General features: G+C 46.2%; 1 protein-coding gene across 1 annotated transcript in view; it reads left to right on the forward strand.

Moving 5' to 3' along the window:
- Positions 1-467: 467 nt before the first annotated feature.
- Positions 468-21,666, forward strand: part of LRP8 (low density lipoprotein receptor-related protein 8, apolipoprotein e receptor) — a gene marked incomplete at its 5' end in the record, with an annotated part of 22,893 nt that continues 1,694 nt past the window's right edge. Inside the window, 13 exons of the mRNA XM_009069358.1 lie at positions 468-830; positions 7,124-7,246; positions 7,597-7,719; positions 10,624-10,743; positions 10,873-10,998; positions 11,733-11,904; positions 14,242-14,469; positions 15,298-15,416; positions 16,803-16,942; positions 18,017-18,158; positions 18,608-18,760; positions 19,491-19,721; positions 21,512-21,580. Coding sequence (XP_009067606.1) covers positions 468-830; positions 7,124-7,246; positions 7,597-7,719; positions 10,624-10,743; positions 10,873-10,998; positions 11,733-11,904; positions 14,242-14,469; positions 15,298-15,416; positions 16,803-16,942; positions 18,017-18,158; positions 18,608-18,760; positions 19,491-19,721; positions 21,512-21,580 — 2,109 coding nt within the window. The remainder of the gene's footprint in view (positions 831-7,123; positions 7,247-7,596; positions 7,720-10,623; positions 10,744-10,872; positions 10,999-11,732; positions 11,905-14,241; positions 14,470-15,297; positions 15,417-16,802; positions 16,943-18,016; positions 18,159-18,607; positions 18,761-19,490; positions 19,722-21,511; positions 21,581-21,666) is intronic.

The raw sequence follows: 21,666 nt of genomic DNA on the forward strand, positions 1-21,666 counted from the left end.
GCCACTCTGCACCCCCAGCCTGCCCTGAACCCCCAGCCACTCTGCACCCCCAGCCTGCCCTGCACCTCCAGCCTGCCCTGCACCCCCAGTCACTCTGCACCCCAGCCACTCTGCACCCCCAGCCTGCCCTGCCACCCCCTGCTCTCACCCCATGCACTGGGGCCTGCCTGGTTGCTCCTGCCTCAACACCAGGGCAGTGCTGTCCCCACTTCTCCCACCTGCAGTTCTCACAGCCTTGTTGTCCCAGGGCTGCCCATGGCCCGTAGAGGTTCCATCCTGTGGCACAGCTGTGGACATGACCACTGCGTCTTCACCTGCTCCTTGCCATGTAGTAGGGCAAAGGTTTTGGGTTAGAACAGCCACAGAAATGCCTTTGTGCCTTTGCCTTCGTAATGTGCTAAAGCTGATAAAGGAGTGAGGGGTGGGTTGGAGACCTCACAGCTCACCTGTTTGTTTTTATTCCCAAGCCTGTTCTCCCAACGAGTTCCAGTGCAGTAACAAGTCATGCATCTCCATCATCTTCGTGTGTGACGGTGACAACGACTGTGGGGATGGCAGTGATGAAAAGAAATGTTCCCCTCTGACCTGCAACCCCAACGAGTTCCAGTGCAACAACAGCATGTGCATCCCGGAGCTGTGGGTGTGTGACAACCAGCCGGACTGCGAGGACCAGTCGGACGAGTCGGTGGAGAAGTGTGGCTATGATGCCAAGGCCCTGAACACCTGCGCCGCACACGAGTTCCAGTGCGGCAACGGGGAATGCATCCACCTCAACTGGAAGTGTGATGGGGACGAGGACTGCAAGGACAAGTCTGATGAGCAGGACTGCCGTGAGTGTCTGCGGGGGCAGGGCTGAGGGCTCTCCTGCATGGGGGAGAAGGGCTAGAGAACTGCTGTGGGCTGTGTTTTAAGGCAAGTCTTTGATGTCTGTGCAGCAGCTCTGTGCCTGACAAGGAGTGTTTGTGTCCCAAATGGCATGGCTGGGTGCCCAACCCAGCAGGGTCAGGTATATTCCAGACTCCTTTCATTCTTTCTCCTTGAGGATTCAGAGAGGAGGTGTAAGACTGTTGGATGGTTCTGTGCCTCATAAGAGATCTCTTTCACTAGAAAGACAAGGAATGAAAAATGGGAAAAATGTTCAAAGCCCTCAGGCTGCATGGTGGGGTCACAGCCTGCAGGTTAGAAGCCTCTATGCTAAAGGGAATATATGATCAGCAGAAAAAAATAATTCATTTTCTGCCTCTGAAGTTAGAGTATACTGAATAAGGCAGGCAAGAGCTGCACCTCTGAAGACACCAGTTTGAAATGCACTTTGAGCTTGGCTTGATAAAGGCACAGAGCTAATAAATAATGGATTTCTTTTCAGTTGGCTTTATGCATTTAACATGCTGGTGTTGGTATGTGTGGTATTTTGAATGTTTCATCCATTTTTAGCCACTAAACTGTTCAAGCTGGTCACCTACCTGAGGAGGGCAAGAGAGAGAGAGAGAAGAAAATATGAGCAAAATGTTTTGCTAAAATATTCATAATGACAAGATTGAAATAAAATATTTACATAGCTGTATATATTTAGCAGCTCTGACATTGGGCCACCCCTGGGGAGGAAGGCAGTAACCAGCTGCAGAAACCAGGCATTTTCCACTTTTGCCAATACCATCTTTTCATACCCATGATGACACCCAAGTCCAGGCTGGTGAGCTCAGAGCAGCTGTGTAGAGGAGTTATCCAAGGAGCCAGGGATCAGACTCTCTCCCTGGCAGAGCGAAACAGATGTAAATTCAGCATCTTTTTTAAGAAGAGGAGAATGTAATAAATCCTGGACACTACTGTTTACATTGAAGGAGAGCAGGGGGATGAGCTACAGGTAACCCTGGAGCTGCTATGCCTTTAAAATAGCAAAGGACTCTTTAAAGAGAGGTGAGTGCAGGATAGGAGAAGCCAAGTATGTTTTGTTAGGAATGGAGCAGCTTTGCTGGGTACAAGGATATCATCCCTGTCAACCCCTTCCAAGTAGGGATGGATTAGGTAGGATGTTCCTTCATCTCCAAGAAGGTGATACAGGAGCTGACAGAGCTCTTGGCCAGCAGGTACCCAGGCAGTACTGCCAGAGTCTGCAGGGTCACAGGGACAGTGGAGTCAGGAGACAAAGCTGGTTCCTGGCATCCATTTCTGGACTGGCAGGTGCATGTCTGATGGAGATGTGCATTGCTGGCTGGGACAGCCTAGGTTCTTAGGTGCCTGTTTTCTTTCTGAGACCTCCTGCAGACAGTGCTGTACTTGTATGCCCTCAAATCAGGAGGCAGTGGCTTGGCCCACATTACAAACACAGGTGAAGAACTGATGTCTGACACAGGGGACACCCAGCAGAATTGATCTCTGTCCCACAGGATGTATTTCCTGCAGTGACAACAACCTGACAGGATGGCTGAGGAGAGGGAAAGGTGAGCTTCCTTCTATTTCCAAGTGGAGAGAGAGGGGAGCAGCTTACAGATGGTGCTTTCCAGTGAAATACCTCCTAAATTTCAATCCCTGGCATTCCACTTGAATTGTTCTAAGTCTTTTACAGGCCCCATTTACTTTGACATTCTGCTGGGTGAGAGGAGTGGGACTGTGCCCATGTACCTTCCTGAGGCTGAAGGAGCACTCTCTTCCCCAGCTCCTTTCCTTGGTCTGACAGGCACCAGCAATGTCCAGCTGAGCTCAAACTGCTGAGGTGCAAGGCCCAGGAGGAGCACAGCTCTGACAGCATACCTCAGCTGCAGAGCAGCTTCACCCAGCAGCACTTCCAGATCCACCAGAGGCAGCCTGCCAGGGGCAGAGGACACAGCTGGACACCTCTGCAGCACAGCACGGTGCTGACAACCAGTGGAGAAAGGGGGAAATGTGGCAGAAGTGACTTGAGACAATTACATCTCTGAGTAGCAGAGATTTAGCACGAGGGGTTTTTCCAGAAAGTTTCAGTACAGCACAATGTGCAGCTTATCTACCCAGGAGAAATGTGAGCTGATTCTGCTGCCTTCAGCCCTGTGGACCAGGAAAGAGTAGGATTCAAAGCCCCATGTTTGAGCTCCTGCAGTGCTCCTCTGCACAGAGCACCTGGTTCTGCCCTTTGCACCTCACACAGGTGTGTGAGCCTGTGGCTGTTTGCACTGCAGGGAGGGAACTCACTGAGATAGCAACCAGGAGAGGGCTTGAAGCACTGAGTTCTTGGGTAGTTGGTGGGTTGGCTGGGTCAGAGCCAAAATTAATGTTGCTCCACCATCCTAAGTGCAGCTGTTGCTGGGGTGCACCTGCCTGCAGTAACTTAGTGACATCTGAGAGCTCTGGAAATTCAAGAGTCACTGCTCATCAGTTGAACTGAAGAGTTTAGGAACCTTTATGGGTTTTTTTTTTCCTCTCCAGAAGTTCTCTGTTTGAAATCAGTATCATGTGGCACACAGGGAGTTACAGGTGTGTGACACTGCTCCATCCCCTTAGCAACAGGGATAGCACAGGTATCCCTAGGCTGGACTTGATTAAAACTGCAGATCCCACCACTACGTCTTCTCTTGCAAATGGGAATTGTGGGAGTTGCATTGTATCAAACAGAGGGATGGGAGCTAATGCTTTAAAAAAAAGTCATGAGGCCATCACCAGTCATTTGTTATAAACATTTTGGGGTGGTAAATGAGTAGAGCAGAAATGAAGGGTGACAATTGGTGAACAGGTTTTGGCAGCAAGACAGCAAATAAATAGGAGGAAACGAGTCATTTCAGGAAAGCTGTGTGAGAACATTGAGTGGCTGAGGGTTTTTTCCATAGCATATATATTCAAATATGTATGTATATTTATAAAATGAACATTAGGTTAGATTTATTAGTCTCCAAATCTGGAATGCTTATATTTTAAATGTCCTTTGCAACTCTCCAGGAGGAAGAATATATCATGCTTACAGCTGACAGCAAGAAAACTTGATACCTGACCTCACACTTTCTTGCCCCTTTCTCCCCATCTCTAAGATGGGATTGATGCATTTCAAAAATGCTGGAATTTTCTTTTGTGTCTGTGTGTGGAGAAAACCATCAAACAGAATAAACTCAGGCTCAGAATCTGGAATATATCTGCTGAACTGAGTTATCTACTTTGTGCCCAGTATTTGCAAATGGGCAGTGTCTCTGTGAGGGTGCCTGTTAATTTAGGAGGGCTTTGGTAAATTGCTTTGTGTTTTATTTGTAGAGGAGATGGCTGTAAAACTACTGAGATTTCACTGATTTAAATCCTCCAAAATAGCACAGTAATTTTCTGAACATCTTGTGCAAATAAACAGCACAGCTCTTCCCTCTGCTTGGGATATTGCTTTGCTTTGGGAATGGCCCTGATGGCAATCTGCTGGCAACTCTGCCAGTGGGGCTGAGATGGGTTAGTCTCAGCTCGAGGATAACCAGGTTCCTGGCTCTCTTCCTTCAAACCTGTGCTCTCCAGGACAGGTGCAAACATGACATTCTCTCCCCTGAAAAATGCACCAAAAGAATGGAAATGCTGTATGTGCATTTTAATGTCTTTGTGATCAGTAAGAGCTGTTACTGTATCTGCTCCATTTAGGTGTCTGTTCCTCAGGGGTCTGAACTTCCACAGCTCTGCTGGAGTGAGAAGTGAGCCAGGAAACCAAGCCTGGTCTCTAAACCTCCATTTCTTCTGGAAGCAAAGCTCTGTGCAGTAGTGCTGTAAAGTCCCACATCTACGTTTTGCAGTCCCTGTAGCAACGGAGCTAAGAGCTGTGCTGTCATTTTTCTCAATCTCATGGTGCTTGTGCAACATTGTCTCTGCAATTCCTACAAAATTCTCCTTCATTTTAATTTGTTTTAGGATTAGAAACCTTTCTGTTCTTAGCATCTACCTATAAGTGATTTTTAGAAGAGTTTTGAAGATTACAATTGAGGACAATTATAGGTTTTATAACAGCTTCCTTCCAAATCTGTAGCTGTTGTTATGCAGATTTACTTGATAAACCAGAGAACTGTTCCTGCTCCAGAAAGCATAAGACTCCTGTTGGCTTTAATTACATGTTATACTTTTGTGGGGGTTAATATTTATAGTCAAAAGTGGAGGACAATCCTTTCCTGCCTCCACATACAGAAGTTGCTACAGAAAAGGTGAAGCAAACTGGATTTTGTGTTGGAGGTGAAGACAAGAGATAATTGTGGCAAAGGAGTTTTTAGCTAGCAATATAGGAAAAGCCTTGCAGTGGCCAAGGTTTAGCTTGGCAGATGTCAGGGTTGCCCAAGGGGGAAGGTGGTCTCTCCATGGTCAGGGCTTCTCCAGGCACGTGACTGTACCTAGCAGGAACAGCTCAAGCACAAGTGCCTGTGCCTCCCTGCAGGAGTTCTCAGTGCCTCTTCCAGACCTGTGGTCTGTGACTCTCCCAGACCACAGCTTTGTTTCTTCCTCACCGTCATTTCTCTCCATTTAGAGCGGCAGATCCCACATGCTTAGTTTGGAGCTGCTGTCCCAGATGTCCCACTGAGGTTTCCCCTTTCTGTGCTTGGGTTTATTAGCTGAAACATGGCAGCACAGCTGGTCCCATAACTGTGCTTATTGCTTGGGATTTTTTCTCACTTTGCAGCTTTTTATGAATATAGTGCATATGGCTTTCCTCTCCAAGGAGCAGTGCTATTTCCAAACTTTCCTCATGTGAATACTGTGTGTTTCTAAAGGCAGCATTTCTTCCTTCCCCCACCAGCTCTGCAGTTGTGGCTTTTGCTGTGTCTGATGCTCTTTGCTGGCTGAAGATGCACTTAGAACTAAATCCAGTGAGGCAGTGATGAACCTGGATCCTGCATCCTGTGGGATGCAGTCACCAATAATGTGGAGTCTTTGTGCAGCTAATACTTTATGGTATTGATGGTAGCTCACTTCATGTCTGTGGTTCTTCCTGGGTTATCTGAAAGTAGTAATTTTTATATTAGAACCAGTTTGTCAAATTGTCAAGGGGAGTCTGCCACAGAGCTCTCACCTCCCATGTAGTAACACCAGTGCTGACCTCCCCTCGCTGCTCAGGCAGTGATTTTCTGTCATAGGATACCAGGATGCAATCAGCATGATGGAAAGGCTGGAATCAAGAGCTCTCCAGGGTGCAACTGCCTTAATAGGATTTTAAGAGCACATCTGTAAGACAGGCCCCTCAGAAGGAAGCTGCGCAACATGTCCCAGGAACAAGGAGCCTGTTTTGCCAGTGAGCTACAGGCTGCAGCCCTTTGCTGGCTAGTGAGTACCTGTACCCTGTGCCAGCACAAATCTGGTCCCAGCTAGGGAGGTCTCTCACTTACTGTAACTTGGAGAGGAAAATATGATGGCTTTAGTATGGTCAGTGCAGCTGTCTGATTTGTATTTGTCCCCAGCTTTGCTGTTCATCATATCTGGTTTGAGTCTGTAATAATCTGACCTGAACAAATGAACTTCAGGTTTGAAATCTGGCCTGATGCTTTTTGGCCTTTAACCCCAAGAAACACCAAGCCACAGTGCAGTGGAACTCTTCTGCCTTCCAGTGGTCTGTTGGCTCATGGGCATTTAGTAACCTGGTGATCATTGCTGGATTCATCCCTAGTGTGGCCACACTGGCTTTGGCAGAGAGTCAATGCATGTCTCTTGCTTGTGCCCTCAGCCTGATCGTGTTTTGAAATAGATCTTAAACATAATTTTTTCTGAAGGAAGGAGAACTGAGGAGCAGTTGCCTTTGCCTCCCCAGTGCCACTGTTGCTCCCAGCTGGAAAGCAGCCTGCCCTCACACAGACTGCAGACCCCAGGGCTGCTCCACTGCTGGGAGTTTTGCTGCCTGCTTGCTTCCTTCTGTCTCACCCGAGAAGCTGCACTGCCTGCACTGGTTCTGTTTTGACTAGAACTGCTCATACAGGCTTTGGGCTCTTTCCCCAAGGATGTAGAGGGTGATCTGGGATGGCAGAGAGGCACAAGAGGACAGTGGCTGAGGCAGCTGCTGCCTCTGTGGCGTTGGTGGAAGAAGCTAACGCTCTGATGTTTGCTGACAGAGGGTATGAAGCTCCAGCAGTGTCAGAGATATGTGGCTAAAAGATATCACAAAGAAGATTCGGCTCCTATGTGGCTAATGCTTGAATGTGTTGTCTTAAAGCTCTGGTGACCTGCCGGCCCGATGAGTTCCAGTGTGGCGATGGGACCTGCATCCAGGGAGCAAAGCAGTGTGACAAGGTGCACGACTGTCCTGACAACAGCGACGAGGCAGGCTGTGTCCAGGGTAGGTACAGACGGCTCCATGCTCCTCCTGCTCTGTGCTGTAAGCCTGCCAGAGCTGTGTGGCCACTAGAGAGGGGGGAGACCTGTGCTGCCTCTCTGGGCCATGGCAGCTGCTTCCTGTGCAGGGTTTTCAGCCGTTCTGGCCGTGGGGTTGCTTGGGAGAGATGGCTGTGCTGACCAGGCAGACTGCATGACTTGATAAGTTCTTTGCATGATGCTCAGGCTTAATGTTCATTTGCTTCATCCCATCCCATTTCTGCTAATGACACCCTCTCGAGCTTTATGTCAGGCTGTTTGTTGTCGTGAGCCTCGTCTAACTTAGTTGCTTTCCTCTCTTGCCCAACCTGACAGAGTCAGCATGTGAAAGTCCCAGCAAGTTTCAGTGTAAGAGTGGAGAGTGCATTGACGGAGGCAAAGTGTGCGATTCACATAGAGACTGCAGGGACTGGTCTGACGAGCCTCTGAAAGAATGTGGTACAGTACTTGCCTTCTACGTGTTGCTCCTGTTGTAACTGCTTCCCCTCTTCTCCATCTGGTGCTCACAGCTTTGAGTGTAACCACATGTAGCTGCTAATGCAATTTCTCACTCTGCTCCTCTTTCCTTGCCTTTATTCTCTCATCACCCTTCATATGAATATAATTAGGAGCCTAATCTGATCATCTGTAAGTTTGAACTCTGCCCTTCTCCACTCAGTTTGTATTCTTGGAGGGATGTATGAACTGAGCACGGGATTAAGAACCAGGAATTCCCCCTCTCCCCAAATACTTGTGTTCTCTACAGCACAGACCAGTTTATTTAGCCTTAATGCCTAAATTAGCTTTGAATTGTAAGATGACAATAACACCATAAAAATAAGCATTGGGAACATGCTTTGAAGGTGAAAACACAGAGTGACAGCAATCACTGAGAGATGACTTCAGCTATGCCTGGGCTGTACATGTTGTTGCTGCTTCCCGCAGCAATGACAGCAGGTTGCTCTCTGCAGTGTCCTGCCAACTCTGGGCTGTGGGAATGCACCAGCCATGAGAGCTGGTGCTGCATCAGGGCTGTCAGAGCCAGCAGAACTGAGAGCCCAGGCCAAAGAGCTGTGCCCCCATCCCTGGAGCAGCCCTTCCCTTGCCTTTCCCACCAGTCATTGTGGGCATCAGCCCCAATCTGCAGCATTACTCAAACACATTTGTTGTTTTCCCCAGTGCGGAAATGTCTCTGACAGGCATCTCTTTCCATGACATCATGGAGCTCACTGCCTGCCTATTAAATAACTCACACTCAGGAAGAACTGTCAGTCTCTCCCTGTATCAGACAAGGAAGTGTGTGTGCATGCCTAGTGAGGATGCTCTTTCCTCGTGCTTTCAGTATGCCCTTGCTTTCTTCCACACTAATCCATATCTCCCTGTCTTTCTGAGTGGGTGTTGCAACTTGTCTGTCTGTGGAGGTCTCCCAACAATGCTGGCAGCCCAGTTTTGTCTTAGGAGACAGTTGGTCTTGGGCAGTGGTATGGCACAGCTGGGCTTGGTGCACAGCCCAGAGCTTGTGGTGCCATGGCTGACCTGGTGCAGCCCCAGGCTGGCAGTGAGGTGGTGTTTGAGTTAGGAAGCAGAGCAAAGCCCCCAAAGGAAATATGTTTCTTGAAGAGTGCAGAACAATGTGGATTGCTGAGAATGTAACACCCATGCACAGGTAATCCACACAGAAGACAGGAGGTGCAGGACCTGCTCCTCATCTTGGTGTGTTTATGTAACTATGTTCTAGACTCTGCAGTGCCCTCTGAGAGTCCTCAAAAAGTACTGCAGAAGACAGGACATCACTTACTTCAGCCAGCAGGGAATATACTGCTGAAGTTTGGGTCAAGGGCAGCAGCTGCCCAGCAGAACAAACAGGCTGACATCTCTGCCTGACTCCTCCTCAGCTCCTCTTGCAAAGTCCAGCAAGTGAACCACCATGTGATTTACAGCCTCTAAATCCATTCCACAAAGCCCCTCTGAAGCCACGGGAATCATCCATGTGAGGGTTTGCTTGTTAGTCAAAACAGCCTGTGTAGGATTTTGCAGAGAGCAGTTTTGCATGTTTATGACCCAATTTGCTAGAGGCCTGTGAAAGTGTAGGAACAGGTGATTTGTGTTCATAAACAACATTAAACAGTGACAAATTACAATGTGACTGTGGGCACCCTCTCAGAGCCTAGTGAACTTGCTCTATTAATTATGTATTGATATCTGTATGTGTGTGCCTGATAAGAAGGTGAAATCATCCCAGAGCTGAGATGAGATTCCTTCTGGCATGGTATTTTCCTGGTCTTACCAACTTAATTGGCTTGTGGTTTCTTCCAAGAGCAGTGGTTTAATGGCTCTGCTGTGCTGCTCACCTGCAGTGTGCAAGGAGGCAAGAAGTAAAAGATAAATACAAAATTTGGCTTAAAATTGCATGATAGATTGGAGCAAACCAGTTCTGCTTGTTCTAGTGAGTCCCCTACTCCTGAAATCCCACAGCTCCTGTCCAGCAGTCCTCTATAAGGAGAGGACTTTCTCTTCACCTTGTGTCGGTCAATTAAACAAGAAGAAATGGGTATTTCTGACAGGCAAACAGCTTCCTCCAACCTCTCGTTCAGTTCTGGTTACAAGGATCCATGTAGTCTGTTTTCATTTCAGCACTTGAAAGCAGGATCGGAGAGGTGGCCTTGGATTAGGCAGGGCCCCAGGAGAGCATGGGGGCTGTTGCTTCATAAATGGCACACTTGGGCTGCTGCAGGCTGCCAGCAGAGACTGTTGTGTGGGATGTGTCTGTGGGAGGACTGCATCTCAGTGCTAATGGAGTATCTCTGACAGACTGTACTTTAGTGTTTTCTGGAATTTTTCACATAGATCTTTCCTTGGAGCTAGATGGGAAAATAGTACAGTGTTTCAAAATAGCTGGCCCCTGGGAGGTGAGAGTCCCCCAGCATGAATTATTAACGCTCAGAGAGACTGTTCAGAAAAGTCAACATGAACCAGTGCACAGGGAAGGAGGAGTATCCTGGAGAGAGCCCGTAGGTCCCTTGGAAGTTTCTCACATGTGGCAGAACATGCTCAAAGCAGCAGCTCTCTGATGGGATGTGATGCAGAGATTCACATGTGCTGTATCCCCAGGGCTTCCTGTTCATTTAGCCACTAGCTTTGAGTCCAAGTGATCCCACAGTGTTGGTTTGGAATAATAAAGAGCAAGAAAATGATACAGTGGAGGCTTCCTAGCTGTGAAGTCACTCCTGTGCTCTGTGGGACCTGCTCCTGGCTAGCGAAACTGATAGATATGGGGAAATATCTGAAGACATCTCTTAATTTTCTTCAATCTTACAACCAAAAGCCCTGGTTTGTCACAGATAATCTGTATGTCCCCTCCAGGTGTTAACGAGTGCTCTCTGAACAACGGTGGTTGCTCACACATATGCAAGGACTTGAAGATTGGATATGAATGTGAATGCCCACCCGGATACAAGCTCCTGGATAAAAAAACGTGTGGAGGTAATTTACATGCAAACAGCAGTCCCTTGTGTTTCACCATAGAGAGACGTGATTATATTCACTTGAGCACTGCTCCATCACAGATGGTTTGATTTCAAGTTATTGATGGGTTTCAAACACTCCTTTCAGACATAGATGAATGTGAGAATCCAGACGCTTGTAGCCAGATCTGCATTAATTACAAGGGAGACTACAAATGTGAGTGCTACGAAGGATACGAGATGGACACCCTGTCCAAGAACTGCAAAGCTGTAGGTAAGATGATGCCACAGGCACTTAAACTCTGCTTGCTCAACAACACAGCTCTGATAAGAAAACACACTCGCAGGGCTGCGGTGAGGGGGAACAGAAACAAAAGGAAACTAGCAAAGCAAGCAAAGACGTTTCATTCCGAGCAGCACAGAACTGCTGCAGCGATAGCAGATGCGTCTCTAGGCAAGAACTACTGATCATGCAGATCAGAATATTTTAACAGTGTACAGAGCAAGATTGCAGTCACTACTTGGCTGTTTGAAGCTGAAACTAGAAAAGAAAGTCTCTTGACAGGTGTTATTGAAAACAGTGCAGCAAAAACATTTAGTGGTAGTAGTATGGGAAGAAAGAAAACATCCCAGTTAGGCAGGGGAGCTTAGCCACCTCTCCACCCTCCCAGCTCTGTGTCACCAAAATCTGGCCTGTGATTTTGTATCTAAAATGTCTAATTGAAGGTGAGGTCATTCCCTGAAGTTTAGCTTGTGGTTTAGCAGAATGGGCAGTCCAAGAGTCACTGTGTCCCTGGGGGCCCCAGAGGTGCTGAGGTCCCCTGTGTCCATGGGTGCCAGCTCTGCCTCTGGAAGCTGTTCAACACTTGTTTCTGGTGTGGTGTAAAGCCTCTGTACATGGCAGAACTATCAGTGACAGATAGTTCTGTTGTTGTTTGAGAAATGAAAGCTGAATCCAGCCCTTGGCTCAGCTGCTAAAATGACAAATGTGCTGATCTTCTGTGGTAGGCAAGAGCCCATACCTGATCTTCACCAACCGCCACGAGGTGCGTAAGATTGACCTGGTGAAAAGGGACTACTCCCGCATCATTCCCATGCTGAAGAATGTTGTGGCACTGGATGTGGAGGTGTCAACAAACAGAATATATTGGTGTGATTTGTTCTACCGAAAAATCTACAGGTAAAGGGGGGTGTGGGGGGGTGTGTTGGTACCTTCCCAAAGCTGTGGTTCAGGCTGTACCCCTTAAAGCAATCTGCAAAGAACAGGGTACAGGCAACCCTCAGATTGGGCTTTTCTGCCCTTACAGGACTACCTGTTGTGGCCCAGACTGTAAGTGTTTCTAGGAGCTGATAAAGACAGCAGGGGCTTGTGCAGTCTGTGTGATAATGCAGGATGGCTTTTCATCAATACTAGATTCTGCTGCACTTGTGCAATTACACAGACTCTTGTTCACTGAATCATGATACAGCTAAGCAGGGCTGAGGCTGCTACTGCACTCTGAGCTGCTTCTATGGGAAGCCACAAAGCAGTTGGCATCTGGAAGCACAAAGGAGGCAAATGGTGGGAACAAGGAGGCAGCAACACAGACACTAGCTGCTGCCCACTGTAGTCTCTAGTAGGCTGGATTTAAATTCACAGCATTTGACCACGGTACATGTTCTGTAATTCTCATTCTCCCTCTTCCTTCAGGTGTTTTTACAGCATCCATCACAGAATTACGTGCTGGAGCTCGAGTATGCCTAGTCAAAAATGCATTTAATTTGTGTGCTGAAAATCCCCCATGTATATTCTGATTTGCACAGCTATTGCAGCTTCTGCGGTGATTTGTTGTGGATTTTAGCTAATGATCAGGCAGAGGCAGATTGGTTTCAGTGTGTAGAAGCCAAGCCAGAGGTTCTGCAGGCTGTGGTAGCTCCCATGCCACTGACAGAGACATTTTCCCAGGCTGTGCTGAGCATTAAGCACTCAAGTAGCTGGGCAGGTACCCTGAGTGGCCTGTGGGGCTCTGAGAGTGGGGAGGCAGTTCAGAAGAAAAGCTCTCTGCTCTCTCTGGGTCTGACTGTGCACAGGCAGGGGTGGGTAAGGTGAATGCCTTGGGATGCTGGGGGCCACTGAACAGTGTTCATAACCTGAACATGGCTATACCATACCAAGCCTTTTTCCTTCTTTATTTCTGCTTGTAGTACCTTTGTTCTAAGTCTCATCTTTTCTGCAGAGCAAGCTGTACAATTATAACTTAACAATTAGCATCCTGTTTAAGGTATTGCTGTTGTCACGGATATCTAACACCTGTAAACAAAAAGCCACCATGTGCTTCCAGCAGAGAACAGGACTCCACCCCCAGGAGTCCCTGGGGACAAGCAGTTTGTGGTCAAGAGGCTATTGCAAGGTGAAAACTGTGGTATAGGAGGTAATTGCTGGCAAGAGATCCCATCATTCATAATGCTCCCCTCACTTGCCTTTCCAGATCCTGTCCTGCTGAGTTGATGTCCTCTTTGGGGTGTCAGAAGCTCTGTTACAATATTTAGTTACTGAGAGAATATATGTCACCTGTATTTGAGCCCTCCTGTTCTGAAAGCTGTGGGAGCCTCTTGGGTTCCCAAGTGAGTCCCAGAGAGGCACAGGTGGGCAGGAACAGCTGATGCAGTGGTGAGGGATTCCTGGGCTTAGGAATTTGTTTCCAAAGCTCTAATCTGATGCTTGAGAGATCAGCTCCCATACAACTCACCTTCTCATTCCATGAGCTTAAAGGCAGGTTGTGCAGTGAACTGGGGATGTGAATCATCTTACAGTTCCAAATGTTCAGGGCAGGGGCAGAAACTTTCTGCTAGTCTATAACTTTTTAAGATTACCAAGTTATTCTAAGCACCAGACTAACTCAATTTCAGTTCACTCAGCAGAATTGATGTTGACAGAGGAATCAGCCTGTGAGCTTGTAGGAGCAACTTTGAGTTATTTATGAAACATCCATGTGGAGTCTGCTGCCTTTCATTAGCGTTTTCAAAGATTTCGAGGCTGCCACTAATATTTAGGGAACATTTTCTTTGTATCTAATGAAATCACTTGCCAAATTAATACAGCTTCATTAATTCCTTTGATGAGTCATAATTAGCTACACAGGTCCTAATTCTGCAGTACATTTAAGCACATTTATTGCATGGTACATCCAATTCTGGCAGAGCCCTGGAGATCATATTTCGTCCATAAATCCCATGAATCAATGCTACTGAAGTTAACGTGCCTGAAGTCAAATGCTTTGCTGAGTTGTGCAGTTATAGCAGGGAGCAGGTAGAGGAATGACATTACTGTTTCCTGCTGTGGAAATGCTGCTGTACAGGTCCAGGGTAATAAGAAGTTGAAGGCTGCACCATGCAGCCATAAGGGTTCCTGTGTCAGTTGCTGTGTCAGTCATGCTGCCACATGTGCACTTGCTTTCCATGGAGTTGCAGTGGTGCTGCCTGAGCACAGCCCTCCCCAAGCCCTGTGTCAGCCCAGTGCCCTCTCCTGTCTTTGCAGTGCCTACATAGACAAAGCGAGTGACACGGCCGAGCAGGTGATTTTGATAGACAGCCAGCTGAACTCCCCAGAAGGACTGGCCATAGACTGGGTTCATAAGAACATCTACTGGACAGATTCTGGAAACAAGACCATTTCAGTGGCCACTGCAGATGGAAGCAGGAGGAGGACACTTTTCAACAGTGACCTCAGTGAGCCAAGAGCCATTGCTGTTGATCCCACACAGAGGTAGGTGTAAACACCACAAACACCCCTTTGCAAAGAGACAGTCCAGTCATCTTTCTGCCTCTCTGACAAACTCGTGGGTTGTTCTCATCTCAGCAAGATCTCATATGCCCTTTAAGATAGAATCATAGACTAGTGTCATAGTATGTTGAGGGGTTGGAATGGACCTTAGAGATAACCTAGTCCCAACCCCAATAAATGATGATTCTACGCTCTATGATGTTTGGAAGAGATGTTTAAGATCATCAGGTGCAACTGTTAACCTGTCACTCTGCTGTAGTCCCTAAATCATATCTTCCAGCACCAGGTCCAGACACCTCTTAAACACTTCCAGGGATGGTGACTCCACCACCTCCATGGGCAACCTAAAATAGATAGATAGTTCCATTGAGCTGCCATGGAACTGCTGACATGGTGCAATTAACTCTTGGCAAGGCTCCTGTTGCTGAATGAAGTTCTGAAATTCATGGCCAGGTCATGTGTTCAATGGGCCTGAGCTGGTCCAGACACAGAGGTGGTACTGGGAAATCAAGTCATCTGTCTGACTTGTGTTTGGGCTACTTGGATGAGTGAAATCCACTTACCTAGCAGGCGCACCAGGAGATAGTTTGCAGGGGTTAATTACTAAGGTTTTGCATTCTGGTGCAAGTTCTGTGGCAGAGTACCCAGTGGGACAGCATGTGGCTCCCCTAGGTGCATATCAGAAATAACTGAAGTGGCTGAGGGCTTTGCTATAACAAGGAGGGAATAGGGCACCTCGTACTGCAATCAGGAGTGCAGGTTTCTTACCTAGAGTCCAAGCTACTGTTTTGTTACACCTGTGTCTTTCAGGTTCATGTACTGGTCTGACTGGGGGGACAAAGCTAAGATCGAGAAAGCTGGGCTGAACGGTGTGGGGCGGCAGGTGCTGGTGACTGACAACATCGAATGGCCAAATGGCATCACACTTGGTAAGTGCCCAGGGAGGGCTACAGCATCCACTGTGGCTGAAGGAAATCTGTTTTGATTGCTAAATAAGAAAACAAAATTGTCAATGAGCAAAGGCACCTGCACACACAAATCCTAACATGCTCTGTCACTTACTGCTCACCAACACAAGCAATTTGGTTTCAGTAGCACAGGCAGGAATCTCACTGCAGTCAAAACCTCATAGTGCAGGAGCTTTGAGTTGCTTGTTGTTGTGCCTTGAAACAAAAGGAAATTCTGGGGGAGGATGCAGAGCTGTGACAACCCTTTGGAAGTCCAGGAAGCATCAGAGAGTCCTTGATGGTAGTGTCTTAGGAGCAGTGTCAAGGTCCTTCACTGGACTGATGAACGCACAGTACATGGAGGTAGATGCAGAGCCTGTTCCCTGTCATCCTGCTCTCCCAGCTGCTCAGGGCAAAATGGAACTCATCAAGGTGCAGGAGTGGAAAAGAGGTTTTATGCTCCATAGGGAACATCCTTTTCTGGGGTTAGAGCTGAGTGTGTTTAACACCATGCAGATATGACATTCTCTGCTTGGTTTTGTATATGAAAATTCTGGTCATGACAAGGGTGGAGAAGAAAATGTTGCTGCCATGGCATAGTGTTGAAGTGCTACTGCTGTGAACAAATAATGTTATCATTTAGTAATTAAGAAATTAATTAATGACTTGTTTAATTACATAACTTGTTTTGTATTGGCTCTCATCCACTTGCATTCTGTTCAGTGAATCTCATCCAAAATGAGTGGATTTGCTCCAGGAAGAGAAATGCAGTGCTTAGCAATCTAAATAACACTGGATCCTTCACTCCCACTCTTACCTGCACCCTCCCCTAAACCTGGCTGGTTGTGGCAGGAGTGTCTCCAGCAGAAGTGTTGTCCTGCCTGCAGCATGAGAAGGGTTTCTGGACCCAGGATTCTTCTTCGCTGAAAATGTGTGAATCTCACAGCTCCTTCAGAGAGGTGTTTCATTGGAATCACAGTAGCTATTTTCCAGCAAGAGGTCAAGGCCTGAACAGTCTTGAGAGGGATGAGGCTTCTTGCTGAGGCACTGACTGAGTGACTCTGTGAAGCCCAAACCGCTGCTGCCCTGCTGCTCCTGGTAACAAAAGGAGCTCATTGTACAAGGCTGTCAGTCAGGCATTCCCTGCACACACACACAGCAGAATGTGCCTCCTTTTTAATCTTATTTATAGGGTCTTATCCCAGCATATCTGGGCACTGGTTCAAAATCAGAACTAGTGTTAAAAAAAAAAAGAGGCCCAATAATAAAGAGATTAGTCATGCTGCCAGCAGGAAAAACATGCTGGGCTGGAGAAAAAGAGTTGCAAGAGCTGTGTGTAATTTTGCTTCATTGTGTTTCACTTTTCAGATTTGCTGAATCAGCGTCTCTACTGGGTAGACTCCAAATTGCATTCACTGTCCTGCATTGATTTCAATGGCAGCAACAGAAAAGTTCTGATCTCTTCTGTGGACGATCTGAGCCATCCTTTTGGTTTGGCAGTGTTTGAGGTAAGAGCAGAAAGCAGATGCAGAACAGACTGGGGACTGCAAGAGGTCTCAGAGCTGCTCATGATTAAAAGCTGTGCCTTTTGCAGAGCTCAGAGCTCAGCAAGGGCAGTGGCTGCTATAGAAACAGATTAACCTGATGTGGGTTCAGTGGGGAAAATCGGTCTTAAAGCCCTTCATCGGGAGCAATGTGTTGTCTCGTGCGTTTACCTAATGCAGTATCAGTGCATGAAGTGATCCAGGGAACAAAGGCTTCAACTTTGGCAGTCACTGTAGGTAAACTATAGCAGAGAAAGGTGTCTGGATGGCTTTTGACTCAGCAAAACCCTCTTCCTGAAATCCCTTACTCCTTCCACATGGTGTGTATGGTATCTAGGCATCTAACTTTGGGTTTCCCCAAGGCATTGCTGCTCTTTAGTGTTATCCCCATCTCTTGGGTTATTTCACCTCTGTACATTCTTCTGGTCTGAATGGCTAGTTAGAATAATAGACATCCTTTTTGCTTTTGATAAGTTGTCCTTATGGAAATCCACAAGGCTTTTAGCAGGCATAGACAGCACACATAGACAACCAAGCAACTAAATACTGTTTGATAACTGCAATTCCTGGATACCTTCTTGGCCAGTAAGTTTACATCTTCAATCATAGTATGCTATGAAAAAAATAGTAATAAAAAAGGGAAACAAGTGCTCATGTTCTGGGTGTGCTCTAGGCACTGGTCTCTTCATAGATACGTGTTTAATGCAGGCCTTATCTTAGGAAAGGAGAAAAAAATCAGCAGAAAGAACATATTTCTAGCATAGCCCTTTGGTTCTGCTGATGATCCACCCCGGTCTTAAAAACAAAAAGGATGAGAAACAGCATGGATGCAGCTCTTCTGTGCTTAACCAAACCCTGCTCCCTCACCTCAGTCTCAGAGACACTCAAAATTACTAAGCACTTTAGAAACACGTAGGAGTGCTGGATTTTTGGACATTGTCCAAAACACATTGTGCTGACTTTGTGACTGCTGGAGTTGAATCCAACTCGAGCTGGATTTGAGCAGGCTGGGTCAGGAATCCTGTGTCTTCCCTGCAGGACAGAGTGTTCTGGACTGACCTGGAGAATGAGGCGATTTTCAGTGCAAACAGGCTCAATGGCTTGGACATCTCAGTTTTGGCAGAGAATCTCAATAACCCTCATGACATTGTGGTGTTTCATGAATTAAAGCAGCCCAAAGGTAAGACATGTCCTCAGGGTGTCATGGCCCTGAATCAGGTTTGTTTGAGCTGGCAAATGAAATGCTTCCTTATGGCTCTTGATGAGAGAGAAAGCACAGGTAATAATGGGAAATCAATGCCTAATGTTTGAAGTTCTTGCATAATTAATTCAGCAGCAGCATTTATTGGAAAATCTGCAATTTGTTAATGGCTGCTTAATTAGCATCTTTGATAACAGTGAGTCACTCTTGTCACTGTGATGCTTCCCATTCATTATGTATTTGGGCAGTTTTTATAGTACTGTGTGAGGTTTCACTCCACTGTACAAACCGTAAAGGTGCTTAAGCAGCATGATTAATTGAGGTGGGGAGGGGAAGAAGGTCTTCTTAGAGGATACGATATTTCATTGCCAAGGGCAAGAAGTAAATAATTAGAAAAATAACTTGTCTTCTCTTCCATCCTTGAACAGCTCCAGATTCCTGTGAGCTCAGCCCTGAGCCAAATGGAGGCTGTGACTATTTGTGTCTCCCTGCACCTCAGATCAATCCCAATTCTCCCAAGTACACCTGTGCCTGTCCTGACAATATGTGGTTGGGTCCTGACATGAAAAAATGCTACAAAGGTAAATACAATCACAGCACCATTTTGCTGTTCCAACAAAATCAGATTTACAGGGAATATATTTCCTGATGGGAACACAAACACCTCTGTATTCAACTCCTTGCTGCCCTGTGAACAGCACTGTGGTATCCTTTGCTGAAAGCTTGCTGATTTTGGAATGCTTAGCCAGAAAAAGACACAGTAGGAAGGGGGAGGGGAAGGAATAGGGTCCAGCACTAGAAGTGTGAATGGTTAAGAAATTGATTATTCATATATTGATTATATCATCTATAGGTATATATGCAATATATATTTTATCTAGCTATTGATATCTATATATCTACATGTATATATTTACCTACAGCTAGAGACTGGATCTGGAGAGGCCACAGTTGTTGCTGATAATATCCTGGAGAGATGAGTGGTTTCCATGTAGTTTTCTTTAACATGCAAAGAGTTCCTGGTACAAACTCAGTATCTTCTAAGGTTCTGAAAAAAACCCACAAGTTTATGAACTTTAGTACCTTCCGTCTAGAGTGCTTTATTAATATTAACAAATTAAGCTTGACTTCAGGAAATCATTTCTGTAACTTTAGGCAGAGAATGGTCTGACTACCTGGGAAATGGAATTGGAATTTGCTTTCTGCTTCTATTCATTAAATATAACAGTCCTCCCTGGATTTATATCACCATCTGTGATTTGCTTTGTGTATTTGCTTTAACCAAATTTCATTGTTGCCCTCGATTTTCAGATCTTCCAACTACTTCAGCTCCTGCACTGGTTTCCACAACCACAGCATCCCATACTGCTGGTACCACAACCATCCCAACTGCACCTGGCACTGCCAATGACACCACTGAAGTCATCCCCAAAGCTGTACCAGAAGCTACAATTACCACTCCAAGTCTTTATTTACCTTCCACCACATCCATCCTGATAGATTCTGAGATGACCACTGGAAACAGCAATTTATCACAGCACTGTAAGAGAATGAGATTCCTCTTTTCTTTTCCTATATACACCATATCACAGCACCTTGTGCACTAATGTCTGAGGTACAGGTGGGTCAGATGCAGCACAGCCTGTTGGATAGCAGGAGACCTGAGGAACTTCCATCAGGTTTTCACCCAAGGCACATGAAACAGGCTCAAGAGATGAGGCCCTGAGAGCTCACACTAGTCCTCGCCTTGTGCCCAAGACAAGTCCATCACAGCTTCAGTGCTACAGGCAGTAGAAAGGATGATTCCACAGGTGCTTCACCTATTTTAATTGTTTAATTGCTACTGTGATCCAGCACAAGCTGTGAGTGAAAAATGCTCCCTGTGTGGCTTTAGTGCTGCTGGACACGTGGAATCACTACAGCCCAAGACAAGCTGCCACTGCTTTGTGTAGCTGTGCTTGGCATGTTAATGTGGCCTCACCATGACACAGGTTTGAAGTTTTGCATTATTTATCAGAAGAGCATCCCAATGGAGAGCACTAACAGGCTCTTCTCAAGTTCACCCTCCATAATGAGCGAACAGTGGAACTCCAGCCTACATCTTGAAGCTAACAAGTAATTCCTCCAGATCTGCTGACAAAGCAAAGCAGAAAGGCTGAACTGCTTCTCAAAAAAGACTCCAATTCTAGTCCAGAGAGAAGACTTTGCTCTTCAGGACCTCGAACAGATCTAGATTGCTTTAAAAGCAGTAAAATACTTCTTTTCCCCAAAGGTTTCACTGTTTCCATTGCATCTGGAAAGCAGCAATACATACTCTGTGCTGCATAGGGAAAACACAACCCAATGTCTAAAATAAATTCAGCTAAGTTCTCATTGTGCAAGTTTCTTTCAAATGCAGTAATTACCTTTGCAATAAAACATGGAAGCAAGGTGCTTTTATTGTCCCCATTGGAACCAGTCTGGTTTGTTATTAGGTAAATAACTATGTAAAAAACAGCCTGCCACAGGGAAGTGTTCAAAAGTTCCATGAATTTGTATATCAAAAGAAAAAAGTTAGTTCCTCCTCTCTCAATTCCTGATATTTTGGCAAGAGCAAATTTTCTATGCTGATCCCTTATATAAGAGCTCAGAGCAAACATTTTAAAGCACAGAACTTGAAAGATATATTGATTTTTTTTATTATTATACTTTCCTGTAATCGTTTTTTTCCTCTTGTAAGTACAGTATGGAGTTCTGGGGCACTCTTGCATACTGGGGCAGACTGCAGCAGTGATAGATGTGTTCACCAGCTCCAGAGCTGTAAATAATAAAAATGGGGGAAAAATTAAGCAGAGAAGCTGTGCAGTTGGCTTTGAACTACATTCCTTTTCTGACAGCTCAATAAATCATTAATTGTGTCAGTACTAGAAAGTGTTCTGCTGTGGATTTTTAAGAGCACTATTCACCATCCCCAGATCCATGCGTGGAATTTCCAGTACATATCACGTTTTTTAAACTGGCCTTCTTTTTTGTGCTGGTAAATCAGCAGCACAAGTCCAGTCACCTCTCTGTGGTTAGAGCTTCTCTGTACTGAGCCTGTCCCTTTGCTGCCCCCACTCTCTGTGCAGTGTGTGCTCCTGTGAGGCAGCAGTGCTGCAGGGCCAGGCTGCTCCTCCATCCTGAGCTCAGCTCAGATCTGGGGGTGCTTCTTCTCCCTAAGCATTTTATCATGAAACTCTTCATAAACTCTTTGATTACAAAAGCTTTCTGGAAGTAAAACATAGGTACTAACATAAAACATTCTTTGACACCAGCAAATGATTAAGTGATCAGAATGACTTCTGTAATTACAGATGCAAATGATGACGAAGGCTTCGGTTCAACTGTGACAGCAGCTGTGATTGGAATTGTCATTCCTGTGGGTAAGCTGATTGGATTTAACCTTTGGAGGAGGTCACACCAGAGTGCCAGTGTAAATACACTCTTCTGATGTTCAGGGCTGGGGTGG

The sequence above is a fragment of the Acanthisitta chloris genome, unplaced genomic scaffold (assembly GCF_000695815.1).
Source record: "Acanthisitta chloris isolate BGI_N310 unplaced genomic scaffold, ASM69581v1 scaffold33592, whole genome shotgun sequence".
In the NCBI taxonomy this organism is placed as follows: domain Eukaryota; kingdom Metazoa; phylum Chordata; class Aves; order Passeriformes; family Acanthisittidae; genus Acanthisitta; species Acanthisitta chloris.